We start from the raw sequence: 19,487 nt of genomic DNA, 5'->3' as shown, positions 1-19,487 counted from the left end.
GGAAGAGGTACAGTCGATGTTTCAGGCCGAGACCCTTCAGTCAGTCCTGATGAAGGGTCTCGGCCTGAAACATCGACTGTACCTCTTCCTAGAGATGCTGCCTGGCCTCCTGCGTTCACCAGCAACTTTGATGTGTGTTGCTTGAATTTCTAGCATCTGCAGAATTCCTGTTGTTGACAGAGATGAAGAAGCTGATTCTGAATGATTTAGCAATCCATACCAACTTACTGATGTATCTGATTTTGGCAAAATGTAATGAGGCTAAAATCTCTGTAGAGTACCTTTAAGGCAGTAATAATTATGGCTGGATGTTTGGGATATAGTGTGCATTCACTGTGTCTACAACACATTCTTGGCTTCTGTTATCTAAGCATGACTCTGAGCCAGGTGTTGAGCCAGGAATTTACTGCTGATTTCGAAAGATATCTACCCTTCTGAAATTTCTGTAGTCAGGAACTTCAGAAAAGAAATCATCTGCTGATTCTGCTCTAATACTATTACTCAAAGTGGTTTGAATCCAAAGACCAGAGGTTGGACTAGAGCCATGGTCCAATACCATTAAGAAAGTGGTTTGTGGACCCCAGGTTGAGAAACCCTGCCCTAAACTGATAATACTTGTAGAAAGCCAGATTCCACTTTTGCAACTGCATCTGTGAAGTCAGTAGATTTCTGGGATTTGATACTTCAAGAAGCTTTTTGTTGGTGCTTTATATTACCACCAATAGGACAGGGTCTGTATCTTGCCTGGCTGTGTCATCATGGAGTCTTTACAAAATGGATCTTCATCATCCAATGAAATGACAATGGTCATGAAACAGAAATGTGATCTGCTTAAAGAAGATGAAAGCCTTTCGTTAATTATTGCATAGAGTAGTTTAGAATTTGAATGTTATAACCCCAAAACTTTTCCTCTGTCTTCTACCTTTAAAGATGTTTCACAATAGTTTTTTTCCTATAACAATTCTTTAAATCACCAGAGCATACTATACAGATCACTTTTAATCAACCTGCATGTTTTATGAAATTGCTAAATATGTGTAATAATATTATGTTGAAAATTAGCATTACCACTTAATTGTATTTTCTTTAAGCAAGGCAATTCATGAATGAATACACTTTTTCGGGCTTCCAGCCGGGTAAAGATTGTAACCAATGTTTAGATGACAAATTCTGCAATCGTCATGAGAGATGATGCCTAGGCATATCCGGTGTTATTTATACCCCCATAGTCTGTCCCTCCTGACTGGTTAGTCCTCATTCAATCAGGTTTCTGCTCTCCCACCTTGTTTGCAATCGAATTCCAGTTCTTACTTAGAGTGAGACCTTTATTTTAATGGCTTCCTTTATCAGGCGGTCCCAAAAGCCATTGGCATGGCACAGTGGTTTTGTGCCATCAAAGTCAATCCTATTGCCATTGCAAATCCAATGTTCTGTTACTGTCGATTTCTCCAGATAACCCAAATGGATACACCTCCCTGATGCGGGTTTCTACTGTGTGTCCCATCTGACCGATGTATGCTGCTCTGATTTCACAGGGAATCCTGTAAACACCAACTGACCTGAGTCCCAAGTCCTCTTTGACCTGCATAAGCTGTGATTTGAACTTCCTTGCTACTACTCATTTCTCCATCCTTCAATGTAGTTGAGTGAAGTGATTGAGTGAAAAGAGGGAACATAACTGCATAAAATATTTTGCCCATTCACAGCATGAAATGGCTACACTTAATGTTTCTTAATGTTAGTTAAGGTGAAAAGCAGTTTGTCATCTGGTACATTTGTTAATGAGGTTGAGTGAAGCATTTAAACGTTTGTTAAAATCCTTTCTCATTCATCAAGTATACATCTTAAGGGTGTGGTATTAGGGTAGATGCATTTTCAGCCGTTGGGCAAGCATTTTTAAAATCTTAAACAGTGGTTAAGTTCTGTGCCAAAGCTTTTAATTTTCCCATTGCTAATATCAAATTCAGGTGCAGCCAAACTACTAAAACAAAATTATATATTGAAATCCAAAAAAATACAGATGCTGGAAATTTGAAAACATAAAATGTTGAAAACACCTAGCAGGTCAGAGGTTAATTCTGTTTCTTTTTTTGATTATTTGCAAAATTTTATTATTTTATCCATTTTAATACTGTATATGGCTTTTGAAGTCTTTGTGCATATCATTGTACTAGTGCAGGTGTTAAGTATAAAATGGCTTGCTTAAATGTGCTACAAGCCATTTGGCTGTACTACAATGTAGTCTGTTGTGAAATTATGACTAACTGCATTTCTTTTGAGAGCTGGCCAAGATGATGTAATCTATTCATGTAATGTTTACAGCAGATAACTTGATTAGATCAATACTGACCATGACCAGGTACAATTTTAATACTAGATTCAGGCCGAAGGGACAGTTTCCTGTAATGCTAAAAATATGAAAATTGTAATGAATTTACATAATTTCCTACTTAGGAACTTAAAATTTCATTTGCTATGGCTCAGTTTGCAGCTAGTCTCTCGCTTTTTACTTTAGAGATTTATCACCACCTTTGAGGAAAATTGACATTAGCTCTGGTATATCTGGGCCATAAGTATCTGCATAATGTGATAACTTTAATATTACTTTGGGGTCAGATCCTGCTCTCTGCTGTTTAAAAACATTTGCAGACATATTTTAAATAGGTCATAAGAGCTTATCAGAAATTCCTAGTAAACTTGTTGGAATTTATTTGTCTTAATATTTTCTTTAAAAAGTTACTTCTTAGTGGAAGAAATTTCATAAAATATAAAGCTAACAGGCGGAGGCTGCATGAGAACGCATGTTTGTATAAGCTACTTGAAAGATCTACCATATTTGAAATCACAACCATGTGATTGTTGGAATCATTTAATTTGGAAAGCATTTTGTTGGAAATCATGTAACTCCCTTTTCATCTCCCTCTTACCATTAATAGAAATTGGTAAGCATGTTTTAAGGTCGAGGGCTCCATATTTAGTTAATTGCTTGAAGGGGCAAGTACTATGTTTCTAATATTTTATGATTTTGTGTATTGTCTTATTGATACGAGCCTTTGTTCTGTACTCGGGAGGAAGTGGGAGTTTTTCAGCTGCCAAGGCTACAGAGAGAGCAGGCCTGGAACCACATCCATGGCAGTGACTGTCTTGCGCTTAGGGTGTTCAGTGTAGGTGACCGCATCCCGGATCACATTCCCTATGAAGTTGGTCAACAGCAATTTTCTGCTCACTGCTGTTATTTACCTTCCACCTCTCTAATCACATTGCAGCTCTTTTTCTGTATCTTCTGGTACCCCTTCCCTGCCCATTTAGTTAAAATCCTCATCAAGATTGTTTCCCATCAGCTAATTCCAGATGCTGATGTAATTAAGGTATGGTCACAAATTATGGTAAGTCTTTAGGTGCATTTTGTATTAATGGCACTATGTTTGTTTCTAATACTTAGATTTCTTAAATAAGTTCTCTTTTTTTAAAGCATGTTGAAGCTTGACTTATCTTACTCATGGATCTAATCACTTTTAGGTTACTTACTAAAAGTAACCTAACTTTTAGGCTACAGCCTATTAAATTTTAGGTTATAATAGACAACTTCAGTTTTAAATTAAGGTAGTGTTGTTTGGCTCTGTAGGCTTCTGATAAAATTTGCAGATAGGAAAAAAATGTTGCATTAATTACCATTTTTGAGGTGACCTTGTTCGTGTTAACCCTACTGCTGCAATTTGACATTGAGTGAAGGCAGTGCCAAATATGCAGAGTGAGTGAATGTGTGAGAGAGAGAGGTGGGAGGGTAGGCAGTGGATGAGAGGTGACACCTTTTTACTTTTTTAAATAACTGTTCCAACTAATTTTGGCACAGAGGGACAATTTAATGTAATGCATGGTCCAAATACGCCTGGAAAAACTAAAAACATGTACAAGTTACGAATCCTCTTACTAATCCCAATATTGGTTTTGTTTTCATGTAAGGAATATTGTTGTAATTTGTATGTCAGAGTGCCTTCTTGAGCTTGCTGACTTTCTTTCTGGCTACATGTGTAGCCTTTTTTTTTCTTGCACTAGTACAAGAGTTACACTTCTTGACCAAAGGTCCTGTTGTCTTATCGTTAATCTTGCATCTAAATATTTTTCTTGTGCTAGCACCTCTATGAATATGAATAGTTCTACTGCATTTCTGCCCTTACAACAAGCTCCCATTAAGCCAGAAGGGAGATGAGCAGTCTCCCTGAAAATTGCTAAGTGGCTGTTTTAGAGGAAGACTGCTTTTATTTATTCAGCTTCCAGTGAAGACTCTCAGCTTTAGCATACATTTCTAGTATCCACCACACTAATCACCCACACTGTGCTGGATGTGAAACATTAGCTTCCTAGCAGCTTTAGAATCCCTGAAGTTTTAATGTTGGGAGAAAGGCCTCTATTTTAATTATTTAATTTGTTTCGATTTGATAGGAGTTTGGGTTTGAATTACATGTTGTGCAGTACTCGACTGAGTTATTCCTCTTGTTGGAGGCTCAGATTGCGCTTGTTTCAATTTGGAATGCTTTGTTAAGTGGAATGCCTGTTCATACAGGAGCTGTATTGTTGGGAAGTCTCATACCTTTAGGTGGGTGTGGACCAGGATTAAAGTTCATATCAAATGGTTTTAATTGCAGTTACCTGTTTGATAGAGCAGTTGAAAGGCTTTCTTTCCACTCCCTTCTATTTAATTATCGATTCACAAAATGGAACGAACGCATACGTACACACAGACGCGCGCACACACACAACACATCTACAAGTGCTGAAAGTTTATAAAAGACTTGCTTTAAAAAGCTGCAAGCATGTTTTTATCCCATTTTTCAAAAAATAGAATGAAGACCATAAGATGTAGGAGCAGAATTAGACCATTCACCCCATTGAGACTGCTCTGCCACTCCATCATGGCTGATGTATTATCAGTGTGGTGGAGATGCGTCTCTACCAAAGGAGGTGTAAAGTGTTCCCTCTGACCTTCAGTTCACCCTTGGGCAAGGTGTAGCACCTCCTGGATCAGGGTCACGTGAAGTCATGGAAGCAGGTGGGGGCTGGTCGTATGAGTAGCTAGCGTAGGGCTGTGCAACCACTGATGCCAGGCAGACAATCTCTGATAATGGCTGGGGTCACCTGTCTTGTAAAGGCACTTTCCAGAAGAAGGCAAGAGCAAACTATTTCTGTAGAAAATTTGCCAAGAATAATCACGGTTGTGAGACCATGGTTGTCTACATCATACAACATGGTGCATAATGATGATGATCAATTTTCTCTCTCAGCCCCATTCTTCTGCATTCTCTACATAACCATTGATACTCTTACTACTCGAGAACCTATCAACCTCTACTTTGAATAAACCCTCCACAGCTGTCTGTTGCAACGAATTCCACAGATTCACCACCCTCTGGCTAAAAATATTCCTCCCAATCTCTGTTCTAAAGAGACATCCTTGTATTTTGAGATTGTGCCCTCTGGTCTGAGACTCACCCACTGTTGGAAACAACCTCTCCGTGCCCACTCTATCTAGACGTTTCAATATTCAGTAAGTAAACTAGTGATTATCTAATAAAATATGCATGTTTTTAGATTGAACAATTAATCATTGATATTATAAGATTTAAAAAAAAATATTTTTCTTTACTTATTGGAATACAGCGTGGAATGGGCACTTCTGGCTCTTCAAGCTGTGCCTCCCAGCAGTCCCCGAATTTAAGCCTAGCCTAATCACAGGGCAATTTACAATGACCAATTAGCCTACCAACTGGTACAACTTTTGGACTGTGGGAGGAAGGAAACTGGAGCACCTGGAGGAAATCCACGTGGTCACAGGAAGAACATACAAACTCCTCACATATAGCGGCAGAAACATGGCTAACCACTATGCTACCATGTTGCCCTTTTTACTCTATAAAGTAATTGATTCACATCTAGGTTTTGCTTTGAGATAACATGCAGAACTTGATATTGTTCCTGTTGCAGGGATGTATAGGAGGCATATATTTCAATTCAGGTTTCACAGCTCTGCTGGCAACAAGATCCATTTAGCAAGCAGAACCAAATCTGTTTTGATTCAAACATGTAAGCATTTAAGCAAGTTGTGCAGAGGAGTAGGGTATCTCATGAATAACTATTATTCATTAAATATCCTCAGTTAAGTGTGTTGCTTTTTATAGAAAAGAGCGTCATCGCAGCTTACAAGTAATTTGATTTATAATTACACAGAAACAGAATAAATGCAGTAGAGTGAACATCAATAGACAAATTTCAGCACTGTAAATTGAAGATCATGTGCCTGAACTTATACTATTTTACTGAATCTTGGAGCTGTCAACTAGGTCTTGCCAGAAGCTATAAAAGTCACACTTGCTGTCAAGAAAGGTCTAAGTTTGCACTTGTGCAGAGAGATGCTGTAGGAGAAGTACTCATTTGAGAGTGTGGGCAAGACCCACTGATATAAGCCACTCACTTGACATTATATTTTAAAAATCAATCCAAGCACTAATGATATAAACAAACCACCCACTTTACATCATTCCTTTTACTCATTCGTGAGATGTGAATTATATAAAGTGACAAGGTTATTTAATCTTGCTGCGTAAGCCATTATCTGAGGAGATGTGAATGTACAAATCACTACAGCTAGCAGTAAATGTCTCGGACTTTATGCCTGTATTGTGAAACATCTGCAGGAGATTGGTAATATGGCTGAGAAATTCCTGTGGAGTTATACTGGGATTAGATGAGTAATCTCTCATAATAAATTTCTCTTTTGTTAGGCCTGTCCTCAGCCAGTGAAGCATTTTCTCATTGAATTCAATTTGCCAGGGTTTCCTGTGGTCAGCAAGGTCAAATGTTGTTTTGGGGTTAAGAATGGCCATATTCGTCTCTTCTGGAATTAAGCTATTTCACTTGAGTTTGAAATCGGGTTGGAAAGAGAAAGTGGACCAATGTGGTCTTGTAGTCTCAATCAATCACTGGTGAGCAGGTTATCAGAAAGTACTCTCTGATTGCAATATTAATGATGCCTTCTAACTAATGGTAATTAACCAGATTGTATTAATCCTGATTTAGTTAGTCAGGAAACACACATCAAAGTTGCTGGTGAACGCAGCAGGCCAAGCAGCATCTGTAGGAAGTTTTGATCTGACCTGTTAGCTGATTATAGTGTTTACCACAAATGCCATTGTTATGTTATAACTGCTCCAGATTGGCATTTTCTCTATGGCCACTTCTTTTATTTTCTTAACACATCATGAAACCTGATTGGTTCCCTAGTTTGGAAGAGAAAGTAGTCTCATGTTTCAGGAAGTAATATGTAAGGGAGCTGTTTGAATTCTTGGTCTGAACTGGGGGACTTGGCTGAATCAATCTTATTTTAGTGCAGACATGGTGCCCTCTACAAATGGGATGATATCCATGAGTAATGTGACTTATATGAATCAAAATTTAATCTGGTAGTTTACTCCGCTCTTGTTTATTTTGTTGCCACACCATAGATGTTGTGTGATAGCTGTATCATTCAGGACTTGGTCAGTGATGGTACTACCAAGCCAATCTTGATGGACACTAAAGTATCCAACCAGTTTACTTACTATGCCCTACTTTCTTTCATGCTTCTTGTAAGTATTGCTCCACACTGAGCAGTCTGATTTTATCATTAGTCGGAAGATGGTAGGAGGTAATCTGTAGGGTTTCTTCATCTGTGTGAAGAACTGATACTCTGGGCTTAAAGTTTAATGATTTGTTTTTGAGGACTCCCAGGGTCACTCCTTCTTGCCTGTAATCCACTGGCGTATCCAGGGATGATGTAATTCGGGATATTGGCTACACTGTGTGATTCTGAGAGTCTGATTGCATCAGACTTCCGGTTTGGTCTGTGTACCTGGTTTCTCAATTTAGACATGTCTGTAGATGTTAAAGGTTTATTATATCATTGACAGGGCTGGGTGAGGCTGTTGACTCCAATATCCAGGTCAAAAACAGGTGGGCTGCCTTATTTTATCTTTGCTATTACGTGGATATCATTACTAAGATTAATCAACCTTTTCAAATATCCCTAACCACTCTGAATAGAGTGAGTGGAGAGATCCAGTTACAAAGATCCCAAGGATCTTAAGTATATGATCATCTACTAAATTACTCTTTGAACTTAAATCAATATTTGAATTTCTTTCTTGTAAAAAAAAATAATACTTCATTATGTAGAGAACTAGATGCAGGAGTTAAGTACGTGGGATTTAACTGGTTGTTATTCATCTGGAGTAGACCCCTTTCAAAACAGGGTCATATATATGAAAGTTCTAAGTGCAGATTATCTACTGCTGTAACTAGTTTTTCAGGTTATTTGCATTCAACTGTACAATTTACTATCCTGCTTCAACCTAGGTGTGTAGCAATCTAAAAGCGACTACTGTACAGTAATAATCACATAGCGAAGTATTAAAATATTGTAGCTTTTGAATTATCCACTTTAATAGCTAATCAAACAATGTTAATCACCCCTTAGAGAGGCAAACAGGTCAGTCAGTCTTATTGGAGGCAACAGACAACGGTAATACTTGTGAGTCTACTTGTCAGAACTGCTCTTGGAAGAGCCAAAGTATTAACTTGTTTGTTCTTGCCACAAATACCAACTGACCTGCTTCATTCCAAAATTGTTTTCTGATTTTGTTCAACATTTCCAACATCTGTAGCATTTTACATTTATGATTTCACACAATGAATGCTTCCTCTCTTCCCCCCCCCCACCCCCCCACACTTAATGAAGTAGAGGGATGTAATTTTAGCTAACTGCAAAATATTTCTGCATCCTATCTGTTTATTTGCCTGGTTGTAATTGTAATAATTCTTGTTGTATCTTTCTGAAATGTAATTTTATTTTTAATCACAGTGCTGCAAGTAAAAGTAACCAAACTAAAGAAGGAGAGATGTTTGTAAGTATCTTAAATTTATTCTGAAACATTGTTTAATGATACACTGAATATAAGTTAAAGCTGCCCTTTCAGTGGCTTAGAAGTTAGGCCAGGAAAATTTAATGTTTATTGCCACTAAATACTGACAGACTATGTAAAACAGCCAATGTATGATGTTGGATTTTCTGTTATCATACTTTGTTTAATTTAGAAAGGTAATTAGAGAATCATTGAAGCAAATGAGTCTATTTAGCTTCTTCCAGGTTAGTCTATTCAACCCCATTTCCTTGCTCTTTTACCACAGCCCTATAAGTTATGATGCTCTATTTGATAGGCTCTGTTTCCTGACAGTGAATTCCAGATCATAACCACTGTTCTATAAAGGAATTGTAGTTTGATTCCCTTGCCTCTGAAATACAAATGCTGACATTACATAACTATACTGATGTGCAAATATGAAATGGAGATAGTAGAGCATTTTACTTCTGAAAAATACAGATTTTAACATTGACGTTACTATTGCTAACTGTCTCTGACATTTGATTGTGTGATTACTTTTTTTATATTAACTTTATAATACTATGAGTAGACCACAAATAGAGAAAAGCACAGTTGTATTTTGCCCCTTCATTTTGCATTGGTGTCCATGAGCCCTTGGACCTGCTCATGTTTTTGATTTAGTGATCCATATTTAAAAAAAATACTACTTATTTAACCTATCTATATAAACCAGTCTTGACTTTGTACATCCCCACTAAATCTTCTTCCAATATAAATTGCTCCAAGGTGAATAACTCAAGTTTTCAGCCTAGCCTAAAGGTAAAATCTCTCAGACCTGGAATCATTCATCTCTTGCGCAGTATCTCTGTGACCTTAGTCTCTAAAACTGTGGTGACCAGAACTGGTTGGTTCTGTTATGGCTTGGCCAGAGTTTTATAAAGTTATGATTAACATAACAATTGAAGCTATTAACAATAAAGTCATAGAGTCATAAGAAAGTACAGCACAGAAACAGACTACTCAGCCCATTAGTTGCATGCCAAACCTTTTAAACTGCCTACTCCTGCACCAAAACCTTAGCTCTCCATACTCCTACCATCCATGTACCTATCAATGTTAAAATGTGTATCTTCAGAAGAATAAAAGTGATTATGCTTTTTTGCCAATTCATATCTGAGCGCTTAGGTAACTGGAACCGAATGTTTAGGAATTTGTTAATATTTCAGTTTTACTGTCCGTCATGAGTTATTTTACTTAATCATATCATTTGACATGCATATGCTTACTCCGGTTATTTTGATCAGTATCATTTTAACATTGGTTTGGTAAAGATATATTAATATCTATTCAATTACAATCTACCAACTGAAAGCATTCAATAGTGGAAAGTCAAGATTGGAAATATTAAAAACAGAATTGGGCCACTCAGCCCCTTTAGGATCATGGCTGATCCAACATTCCCCAAGTTCACTTTACTACACTCTCACCCTAACACTTACTGGCCAGTGGTATAGTGGCTCCCGCACCGGATTTCGTCTGAACTGCTTACAAGTTCCTTGCTACTCAACTTCAGACCCCAGCCATTTTTATGCCATCTGTAAATTTAGCTACTGTATATTTTTTTCCTTTCCCAACCATTATTATTAAGTAGTTGTGTTCCTGTGCTGTCCCAATTGCTGCAAGTTGCCAATCTGAGTGATCCTCTTTCCACTGTTTACTGTTTGTTAGTCAATATTCATAAAATTGTACAATGCAGAAACGGGCCCTTTTAGCCCGCATCGTCTCCGTTGATTATAATACTTATCTATGCCTATCCCATTTGCCTATGTTAAGGCTGTATTCTCTTAAAATTTCCCCATTCAAGTACGTACCCAAACGCCTTTTATACATGGTGCCTTCATCACTTCCTCTAGAAGTTATTTCCAAATATTCACCACCCTCTGTGGAAGAACTTGTCCCTCATATCACCCTTAAATTTCCCCTTTACCTCAAAGAGTTTTGCTCTCTAATTCTTGACTCAGCTGCCACTCATCATTTTATAAACTTCCTTTAAAGTTACCCCTCACTTCCCTGTGTTCTTGTGAAAATAAGCCAATCCTATCCAATCTGCCCATATAACTACAGCCCTTTATTCCAGGCAACATCCTGGTGAATCCCTTCTGCATTCTGTGGCTACCACATCCTGTAGTGTGGAGACAGAACTGCACACGATACTGCAGTGGTCTAACCAATGTTTTGTACAGCAGCAACGTGACATCCCATTTTTTATAATAAATGCCTTGTCTTATGAAAGCAAACATATATACCTTTTCCCTACCATCCATCTGTGTTAACATTTTCATGGAACAGTGGTCTTGCACTTCAGGGTCTCTCCATACATCAACAATCCCAAGGTGTCTGCCATTTACTCTGTATGTCCTATCAGAATTTGACTTTCCAAATTGCATTACCTTACACTTGCTTGCGTTAAATTCTGTTTGCCATTTCTCCATCAAACTTTTCAGCTAATCTGTGCCATGCTTAGACAATCTTCCTGACTCCACCAATTTTTGTGTCATCTGCAGACTAATTAATGAAATCACCTATGTTCCTATCCAAGTCATTTATACACATTACAAACAACAAAGTTCCCCAGCGCCAATTCCTAGGGTACATATGTTGTGGACTCCCAATCAGGAAAAACACATTCACAATTTTCCTCCTCCACGTTCTGTCACCAGGTTAATAATAGAACATATAGTACAGCACAGTACAGGCCCTTCGGCCCACAATGTTGTGCCGACCCTCAAACCCTGCCTCCCATATAAGCCCCCACCTTGGATATTGGATCCAGTTTGCTAGCATATCCCTTGTGTCTTAATTTTCTGGCCCAGCCTACCTTGACAAATGTCTTACTTGGCTCCGTGTAAATTGTGTCTACTGCCTGAAATAAAGGAATGATGTAAATATATAACATATCAGACACCGTTTGTTAATGTTACAGGTTGTTTTTTTATCATTCTTCAGAAATGTCCATTTCAGTTATGAACAATGAAGGCTGGTTATCTGAAACTGTCATATTCAAAGTTCAGATCTAAAGGCTTGTAAGAAGATGAAATATTACTCCTTGTGCTTAAGTTGGGCATTGTTGGGGCTGTGCAAGGGGCTATCCATTGAGATCAGATTGAGGTGGGGAATTGAAGGGACAAGTGACTGGACTTTCAGAGCGATATTTGTACTGAATGGAAATCACAGTCTGATTTCCCCAAATACAAAGGTAGCACACCCAGAGCATAGAATGCAAAGGTTGAATTGGAGAAGGTGAGAGTGAATTGTTAAAAAGGAATGCAACACATACCTATTCTCACAGGTTACTTTTCTCTTGTTTTCTTCATCTTTCCTATCCTCTTCCCATCCCCTTCCTGTTCCCCCACTTGCCGCTCACACTAACCATTATCTGTTTCCACCTATCATCTACTAGCCTTTGTTGCAACATGTTACACCACCAGGCTTCATCTGATGCAGCTTGATTTGTTGATTTCATCCAGCAGTTTATTCTTTGCACCAGATTCCAGCATCCAGTCTCGTGTGTTGTCAGGTGAATTTCTTCACCTGTTTGGGTCCTTCATTTTTGAAAGTGGATGAGTGTTGCATCTCCCTAAGTTAAATGAGAAGGGATCTAAATATTGGTGGAGCTGGAAGAGTGAATCAGGGGTGCTTCAGAGGACCAACAGTTCCTTTGTAATGCTTAAAATGGAGGGAAAATGTCTGATGGTGACATCGCATTTGTGTAAAATCTAGCAGGGAGTTGCTGTGATGTGACAGGCATCAACTGAACGGAACCTTTTATATACAGAATACAACTGTGGAATTTGTGTGTGAGAGAGGTGAAGCTGGGGAACGGTGAATATGAAGGGAAAGCTTCTCTCAGGGAAATATTGCTTCCACAATTGGCATATTCTGGCCCTGTCCCTGACTAAAAAAAGACACTTGTATCTTAAAAGTGTAAGAATTCAGTAGTCCCACTGAATATGGTCTGTGTTAAACCTCCAAACTAATCTGCAGGCTTGAGACAGCCAAACAGTCAAGTGGACCATAATTCTGAAATGTCAATTGATCTCCCACAGATGACTTATGAAGTACATATTTTCACTTACAGGAAGTTGAAATCAGAATCGAAAATTGCACTCAATTACCAGTGTTATTAAAGGACAGGTCAATATAAAAACCAGTTCTGCAATATAGGATCCAACCCCATGGCACAAAGTCATAATTAACTATATAATAATGGAGAACCTTCGAAACTCTCTTAAGAAGTCATTGTCAATCTGTGGAAGCACTGCTTTTATGACATGCTCTGGTATCAGGAATCAGTAAGCCACAGGTCAGGACAGAGTGTTAAATGGTTATTACAGACAATTTAGCCTCCTGCAGCTTTTCAGCACGTGAAGTATCCAGCCCCTCCCCAATCCACAACTTCAACAAGATAATCAGTATAATATTTCTTTACCAACCAACCCGCACCCGAACACCTGCACAGCTGTCGGAAGGTGCAGGCTGTGTGAAGCAGGAATTCAGATGATCAGTTTGATCATTAGATAAACCTCCAAGGCATCAGCACATACAAAATGTATTGCTGTCCTCATTCCAGAGTGTGGTTCCGTACTCTTATACTTTGTCTGCATGTCTTTAACCAGTTTAGCTGCTATGACTTGTTCCTTTACTACAGGCAGAGGATGCTCTTGACAAGGAATTCATTCTATTCATTTAACTATTAATCTGTATTCAGATTTTAATGAGACATATTGCCAAAGGTGTCAGCTTTCAGTGTAGAAGGAAAATATGTGAAGCAGAAATTCTGTATAACACTATGCCTACTCTTTCCAAGTGAAGCAAACCGTTTTTTCTGCCAGGTTGATCTTTAAATGCTACCTCCATAAGAAGTTACTGCCTTTGGAGGTTTGCAATACATTGACTCCTACAATTTCAGTGTTTAAAATAAGTTTGGATAGGTACATGGATGACAGGGCTATGGAGGACTAAGGTCCCAGTGCAGGTCAATGGGGAGTAGGCAGTTTAAATGGTTTGGCACAGACTAGATGGGTTGAAGGGCCTGTTTCTGTGCTGTACTTCTCTATGATTCTGTTTGCCTGGAAAAGAAGACTGGTTATGATACAGATGAATAAAATGCTGTGCCTTCTGCCATTGTGTATAATAAGGATTACACAGAATTGGCCTTAACTATCTTAAATTGAAAATGATGACATACTCTGCAGACCAGATAGCATCTATAGAAAAAGGGCAGCATTTATTTTTCTTTTACCTCTTACAGAACAGCCATCATTTACCTTTGTGTCCTTGCAAACTATTGCCAATTTCCAACAACCCATTTCGTTCTGTAAACTTGCCAACATTGGGAAGACAATACTTTGTATAAATCTATCAGCCCACCCCACCATTAAGCACATTAACAAAGAGTACTGTCGCAGGAAAGCAGTGTCCATTATTAAGGACCCTCACCATCCAGGCCATTCTGTTCTCACTGCTGCAATCAGGAAGGAGGTACAGGAGCCTCAAGTCCCTCGCCACCAGGTTTAGGAACAGTTATTATCCCTCAACCATTAGGCTCTTGAACCAGAGGGGATAACTTCACTCACCTCAACACTGAACTGATTCCACGAACTATGGACTCACTTTTAAGGTCTCCACAACTTGTGTTTTCGATATTTATTGCTTATTTATTTAAGATGGTGATTATTGTTTGCTTTTTTTGTATTTTCAGTTTGTTGTCTTTTGCATACTGGTTTCCTATTTGAATCTGTCGCCTGAGGTTTTTCATTGATTTATTTGTGCTTTTTTCTATTTACTGTGAATGGCCCCAAGAAAATGAATCTCAGGGTGATATATGATGACATACATGTACTTTGTTAATAGATTTACTTCGACTTTTGAACTTCGGTGCCTTGATTTTTATAGGCAGAATTTTTAAACTATGGAAGTAACACTATTCAAAACATGAGATTTAAAAATCTAATTGGCAAAATATAAGCTTTCATTAATTTTTCAATTTTGGTATGAAGTTTGATTTATTGCGGTAGAGGGTTTCCTCTTACCAAAACTCAGTACAGGCATAAGTAGTCAAATGCAGCTCACACTGGCTTTTAGGAGTGTTTCAGGCCCGTTCTTAAAATTGTTTGCTAATTTCAAAAAAAATAATAATCACTCATTTCATTTGCTATTCAACGATCAGTAGTTGGCTATAGAGTTCAAAATCTGCATGTTTGTACTGAGGTGGTTCTCAATTTTTAATTGTTGCTAAACTTTCAACTTTGGAAACCCTGTGCAAAGGGAGCCATCTTATTAGATTTTACATTGCTCTGGTGGCCTCCCTTAGGTGAGAGTTAAAGAAATACTCCCCTTTATTTTGACTTTATTCTTTGAATGATAAGCAAGCCTTTTAGTTTTATGTCATCATACCTTTAAACCTTGCAAACATTATTTAATTCTACCTTATGGTTCATTAGGAATTTTAATAAGAGCTTGGTTTAAGCCAATTTCACATTTCCTTCAGAATGTCAGTAGGAAGTCGTGTGCAACAGTAAATCATGGTGGGGTCAAAAAAATATTGTGGAATTTCTTTGGATCAACAAAGTCTACAAAATGTATTTGTTGGATAAGGATACTGATGTAATATTTCAATGAGGAATATTTGATAAGAATCTCTATTTCTCTGTCAGAATTCAAAGAACCAGAACAATTTTTTTGTTTTAACTGGAGGTGAATTTAAGGTTTTCTTTATGGTTCACAAATGTAGGTATCTAGCAGATGAGTAAATAGTCTGTGGTGATTCTTTGCATATCTTGCAACACGGCTGGCCTTTATACAAATATCTCATTGTGATCACAATGGTCCTTAACAAGAGTCATTGTTACTGACTCTCCCAAATTCCTGAAGTTTAATATTTCAGTACAGATAACCACAACAATGGAGCTCTTGTGTAGGATTTTGCAGAACATTGCAACTAATGATTCTATAGACTCTGGGTCAAAGGCCATAACTAAGTCTGGACTTCATATTGCTGATAGTGTCAGTCACGACTAGCAAATGGGTCTAACTTCCCTTTGCTCCTGCTGTTTTATTGTTAATTTACTTTTGTACTTTCCTCTTTTTTATATCAGTTTTGGATTTTTTGAGAACGTTATCAGTATAATTTGAGCAGATGATGAAATTGATAAGCATTGAAGGAATCCTTTTAAGCCTGCCCCAAATTTTTTACTGGCTGCAAAGATTGAACTTCTAGCCTGAAAACATTCTCAAGTAACAAGTGCAGCAATGAACAGTTTTGCAAATTAATAACTGAATTTTTCTGAACACTTCGTCTTCAACTAATATAAGATTAAATCGGTTTGTTTCAAAATTTGAATGCATACTCTTTATCTGCAGAGTTCAATGCATTATAGCTCAAAAGTTCAAAGTAAATTTATTATCGAAGTACATACGTGTCACCATATACAACACATTCATTTTCTTGCAGGCATATTCAATAATGGGTGCCAGGGTGGAGATACGTCCCTACCAAAGGGAAGTGTAAGGTGCTCCTTCCTTCTGTAAGCCTGCAGGTCACCCTAGGACAAGGTGTAGCACCTGCTTAGACCCTGAACAGGGTCACATGAAGCCTTAGGATCAGGTGGTGGATGGTAGTAATAGCAGCTGGTTCATATTACAAGTCCTGGCCATGAGACCACTGATGCCAGGCAAACAATCTCTGAAGAGAATTGATAATGGCTGGGGCCACCCGTCTTGTAAAGACACTGCCCAGAGGAAGGCAATGGCAAACACTTCTGTAGAAAAAAATTGTCAAGAACAATCATGGTCATTGAAAGTCCATGATCACCCATGTTGTACAATATGACATATATCAAATGAACAATACGCAATAAATCCTAGAACCATCATAGAATCAGTGAAAGACCACATCAATATGGCAAAAGACAACAAACAGTGTAAATACAAAAAGAAAGGAAGAAGGTAAAAAAAAATAATAAATAAACAAACAAGCAAGCAATGAGTATTGAGAACATGAGATGAAGAGTCCTTGAAAATGAGTCCATAGGTTGTGGGAACAAGTCACTGATAAGATGAGTGCAGTTATCCCTTCTGCTTCAAGAGCTTGATGACAAAGGGGTAATAACTGTTCCTGAATCTAGTGGTGTGAGTCTTGGGCTCCTGTATCACCTTTCTGATGGCAAGAGAGTATGACCCAGGTAGTGGGAGACGCTGATACCCGTTCTGTAGAGATATGCTCAATGGTCATTACTTGTGATGAACTGGGCCATATTCATTGCTTTTGTTAGTTTTTCCATTCAAGGTGTTGGTGTATCCATGCCAGGCTGTGATGCCGCTGGTCAATATTCTCTTCACCTATAGAAGTTTGTCAAAGTGTTAGACGTCATGCCAAATCTTCACAAACTCCTGAGAAAGTATAAATGCTACAATGCTTTCCCATAATTGCACTTATGTGCTGGGCCCAGGGCAGATCCTCTGAAATGATAACACTGAGGAATTTAAAGTTGCAGACCCTCTCCACCTCTGATCCCCCACTGAGGACTGGCTCATGGACCTCTGGTTTCCTCCTCCTAAAGTCAATAATCAGCTCCTTGGTCTTGCTGACATTGAGTGGTTGTTGTTGTGGCACCACTCAGCCAGATTTTCAGTCTCTCTTCTATATGTTGATTCGTCACTACTGCTGATTTAGCCTATGATTGTGGTGTCGTCAGCAAACTTAAATATGGCATTGGAGCTGTGCTTAGCCTCACAGTTATAAGTGTAAAGTGAATAGAGCAGTGGGCTAAGCACACAACCTTGTGGTGATGGAGATTGTGAAGGAAATGTTGCCAATCTGAACTGGTGTCTGTAAGTGAAGAATTTGAGGATCCAATTGCACAAGGAACTATTAAGGTCAAGGTCTTGAGGATTATTGATTTGTTTTGAGGGGATGATGGTACTAAATGCTGAGTTGTAGTCAATAAAGCACTTCCTCATGTTGAGTAAAGAGACAATGAAATGGCATCTGCCTGTTGTGCTGTTAGGCTAATTGGAGCAGATCCAAGTTGTTTCTCAGGCAGTAGTTGATATGCTTCATTACCAATCTCTCAAAACACTTCATCACTGTGGATGTAAGTGCTATTGGATAGTAGTCATAGAGGCAGAATACCACATTCTTCTTTGGCACCGGTATAACTGAAGCTTACTTGAAGCAGCTGGGTACCTTAGACTGCCAAAACAAGAGGTTAAAGATCTCAGTGAACACGCCAGCCAGTTGATTAGCATGGGTCTTCATTACTTGGCTAGTTACCCTGTCTGGGCCAGATGCTTCAAACAGAAGGCAAGTTGAGATAGAATCAGAAAACACTGCTGGTAGAATAGTTTGTTTTATGATGAATTTTTTTATTGGAATAATATTTATTTCATAAATAACAGATAAATGATCTTATTGTAGCAAGTGTGGCTGAGAAATATCTGAGAAGCTGCCTAGCTAAATAACACAGGAAATGGTGATAAAGGGTGAATTAGTTAATCCCAGTTTTTCATTTGGGCAAAAAAAAAAGCACAAAAGAATTGTTGCCTGTTTCCTTTTTAATGTGTATTCTTGAACTTTCACTCAGGTTACAGCAAGTAAATTCCACAAGTTTGCATTTGTCATGACATGCCAAACAGCTACCAGACAAATATTTCCACTTGTAAATCACTGGGAGCTTAATGTCGAATTCACATAATCATTTGACATTTATTCAATAGACTGTCACAAGACTGATTCTGAAAAATGTAATATCTTGCGTGTATGATATGTAATCTCTTTCCAGAGATGCTCAAAGACTTGAAGAGTACTACAATAAAAACCAACAGTTAAGGGAGCAACAAAAAGCGTTGCATGACAACATTAAAGCTTTGGAAGACAGGTGAGATTTTAAATTATGTTGTAAGAATTGAATAAAGCTTCACTAGAGGTCAATTTTGATGTTTTTGAGCTTTACTTTTAATCAATCGTCAGTGTTAAGATGTTGCTAGGATTAAGTGTTAAGATCTACATACTAGCTGGAAGCTGCATTTTCATACGACATCTTCAAAAGCATTGAAGGTCACTAAGGCATCATGAAAGCCAATGAGGACTAAATTTAAACACAACTGCTTGGCGATATAATTAATTCTGCAGTTAATGCTTCTCCCACTATCCGATGTACTTACCTGGAATCAAACCTGTGACAAATATGACACAGGCTAGGTTGAAAAATGCTTTGCTTTGCGATCCTTACTGATGAGGACAAGCAGGAGTGTTTCTTACTTCGACTCCTAAGCCGTATTTTTTATTCTTGCCTAACAATTCTGACCTAACACTTGCTAGTTTTTAAAGAGACACTGTCATGGATCACTTAAATGAATCTCGGGAGTTGTGCAAGGATACCTATGGGGCAGAGGAGGTGCTGATGGTTTTGAGGCACATAAAAGTAGAATCACTGGGGCCTGATCAAGTTTACCCTAGGATGTTGGAAGAAGCAAGGGGCCATGCCAGAGATTTTTCTTCCTTCTTTAGTA

General features: G+C 38.2%; 1 protein-coding gene across 4 annotated transcripts in view; it reads left to right on the top strand.

Moving 5' to 3' along the window:
* Positions 1–19,487, top strand: part of rbbp8 (retinoblastoma binding protein 8) — a 141,359-nt gene that overhangs the window by 81,192 nt on the left and 40,680 nt on the right. For all 4 annotated transcript variants that reach the window (XM_072251297.1, XM_072251472.1, XM_072251213.1 and 1 more), the window contains exons 3-4: positions 8,894–8,936; positions 18,758–18,853. In XM_072251297.1, the coding sequence (XP_072107398.1) occupies positions 8,894–8,936; positions 18,758–18,853 (139 nt within the window). The remainder of the gene's footprint in view (positions 1–8,893; positions 8,937–18,757; positions 18,854–19,487) is intronic.

The sequence above is a fragment of the Mobula birostris genome, chromosome 1 (genome assembly GCF_030028105.1).
Source record: "Mobula birostris isolate sMobBir1 chromosome 1, sMobBir1.hap1, whole genome shotgun sequence".
NCBI lineage: Eukaryota > Metazoa > Chordata > Chondrichthyes > Myliobatiformes > Myliobatidae > Mobula > Mobula birostris.
The sequence above is the reverse complement of the archived record's forward strand: the minus strand, read 5'-3'. Positions and strand labels throughout refer to the sequence as shown.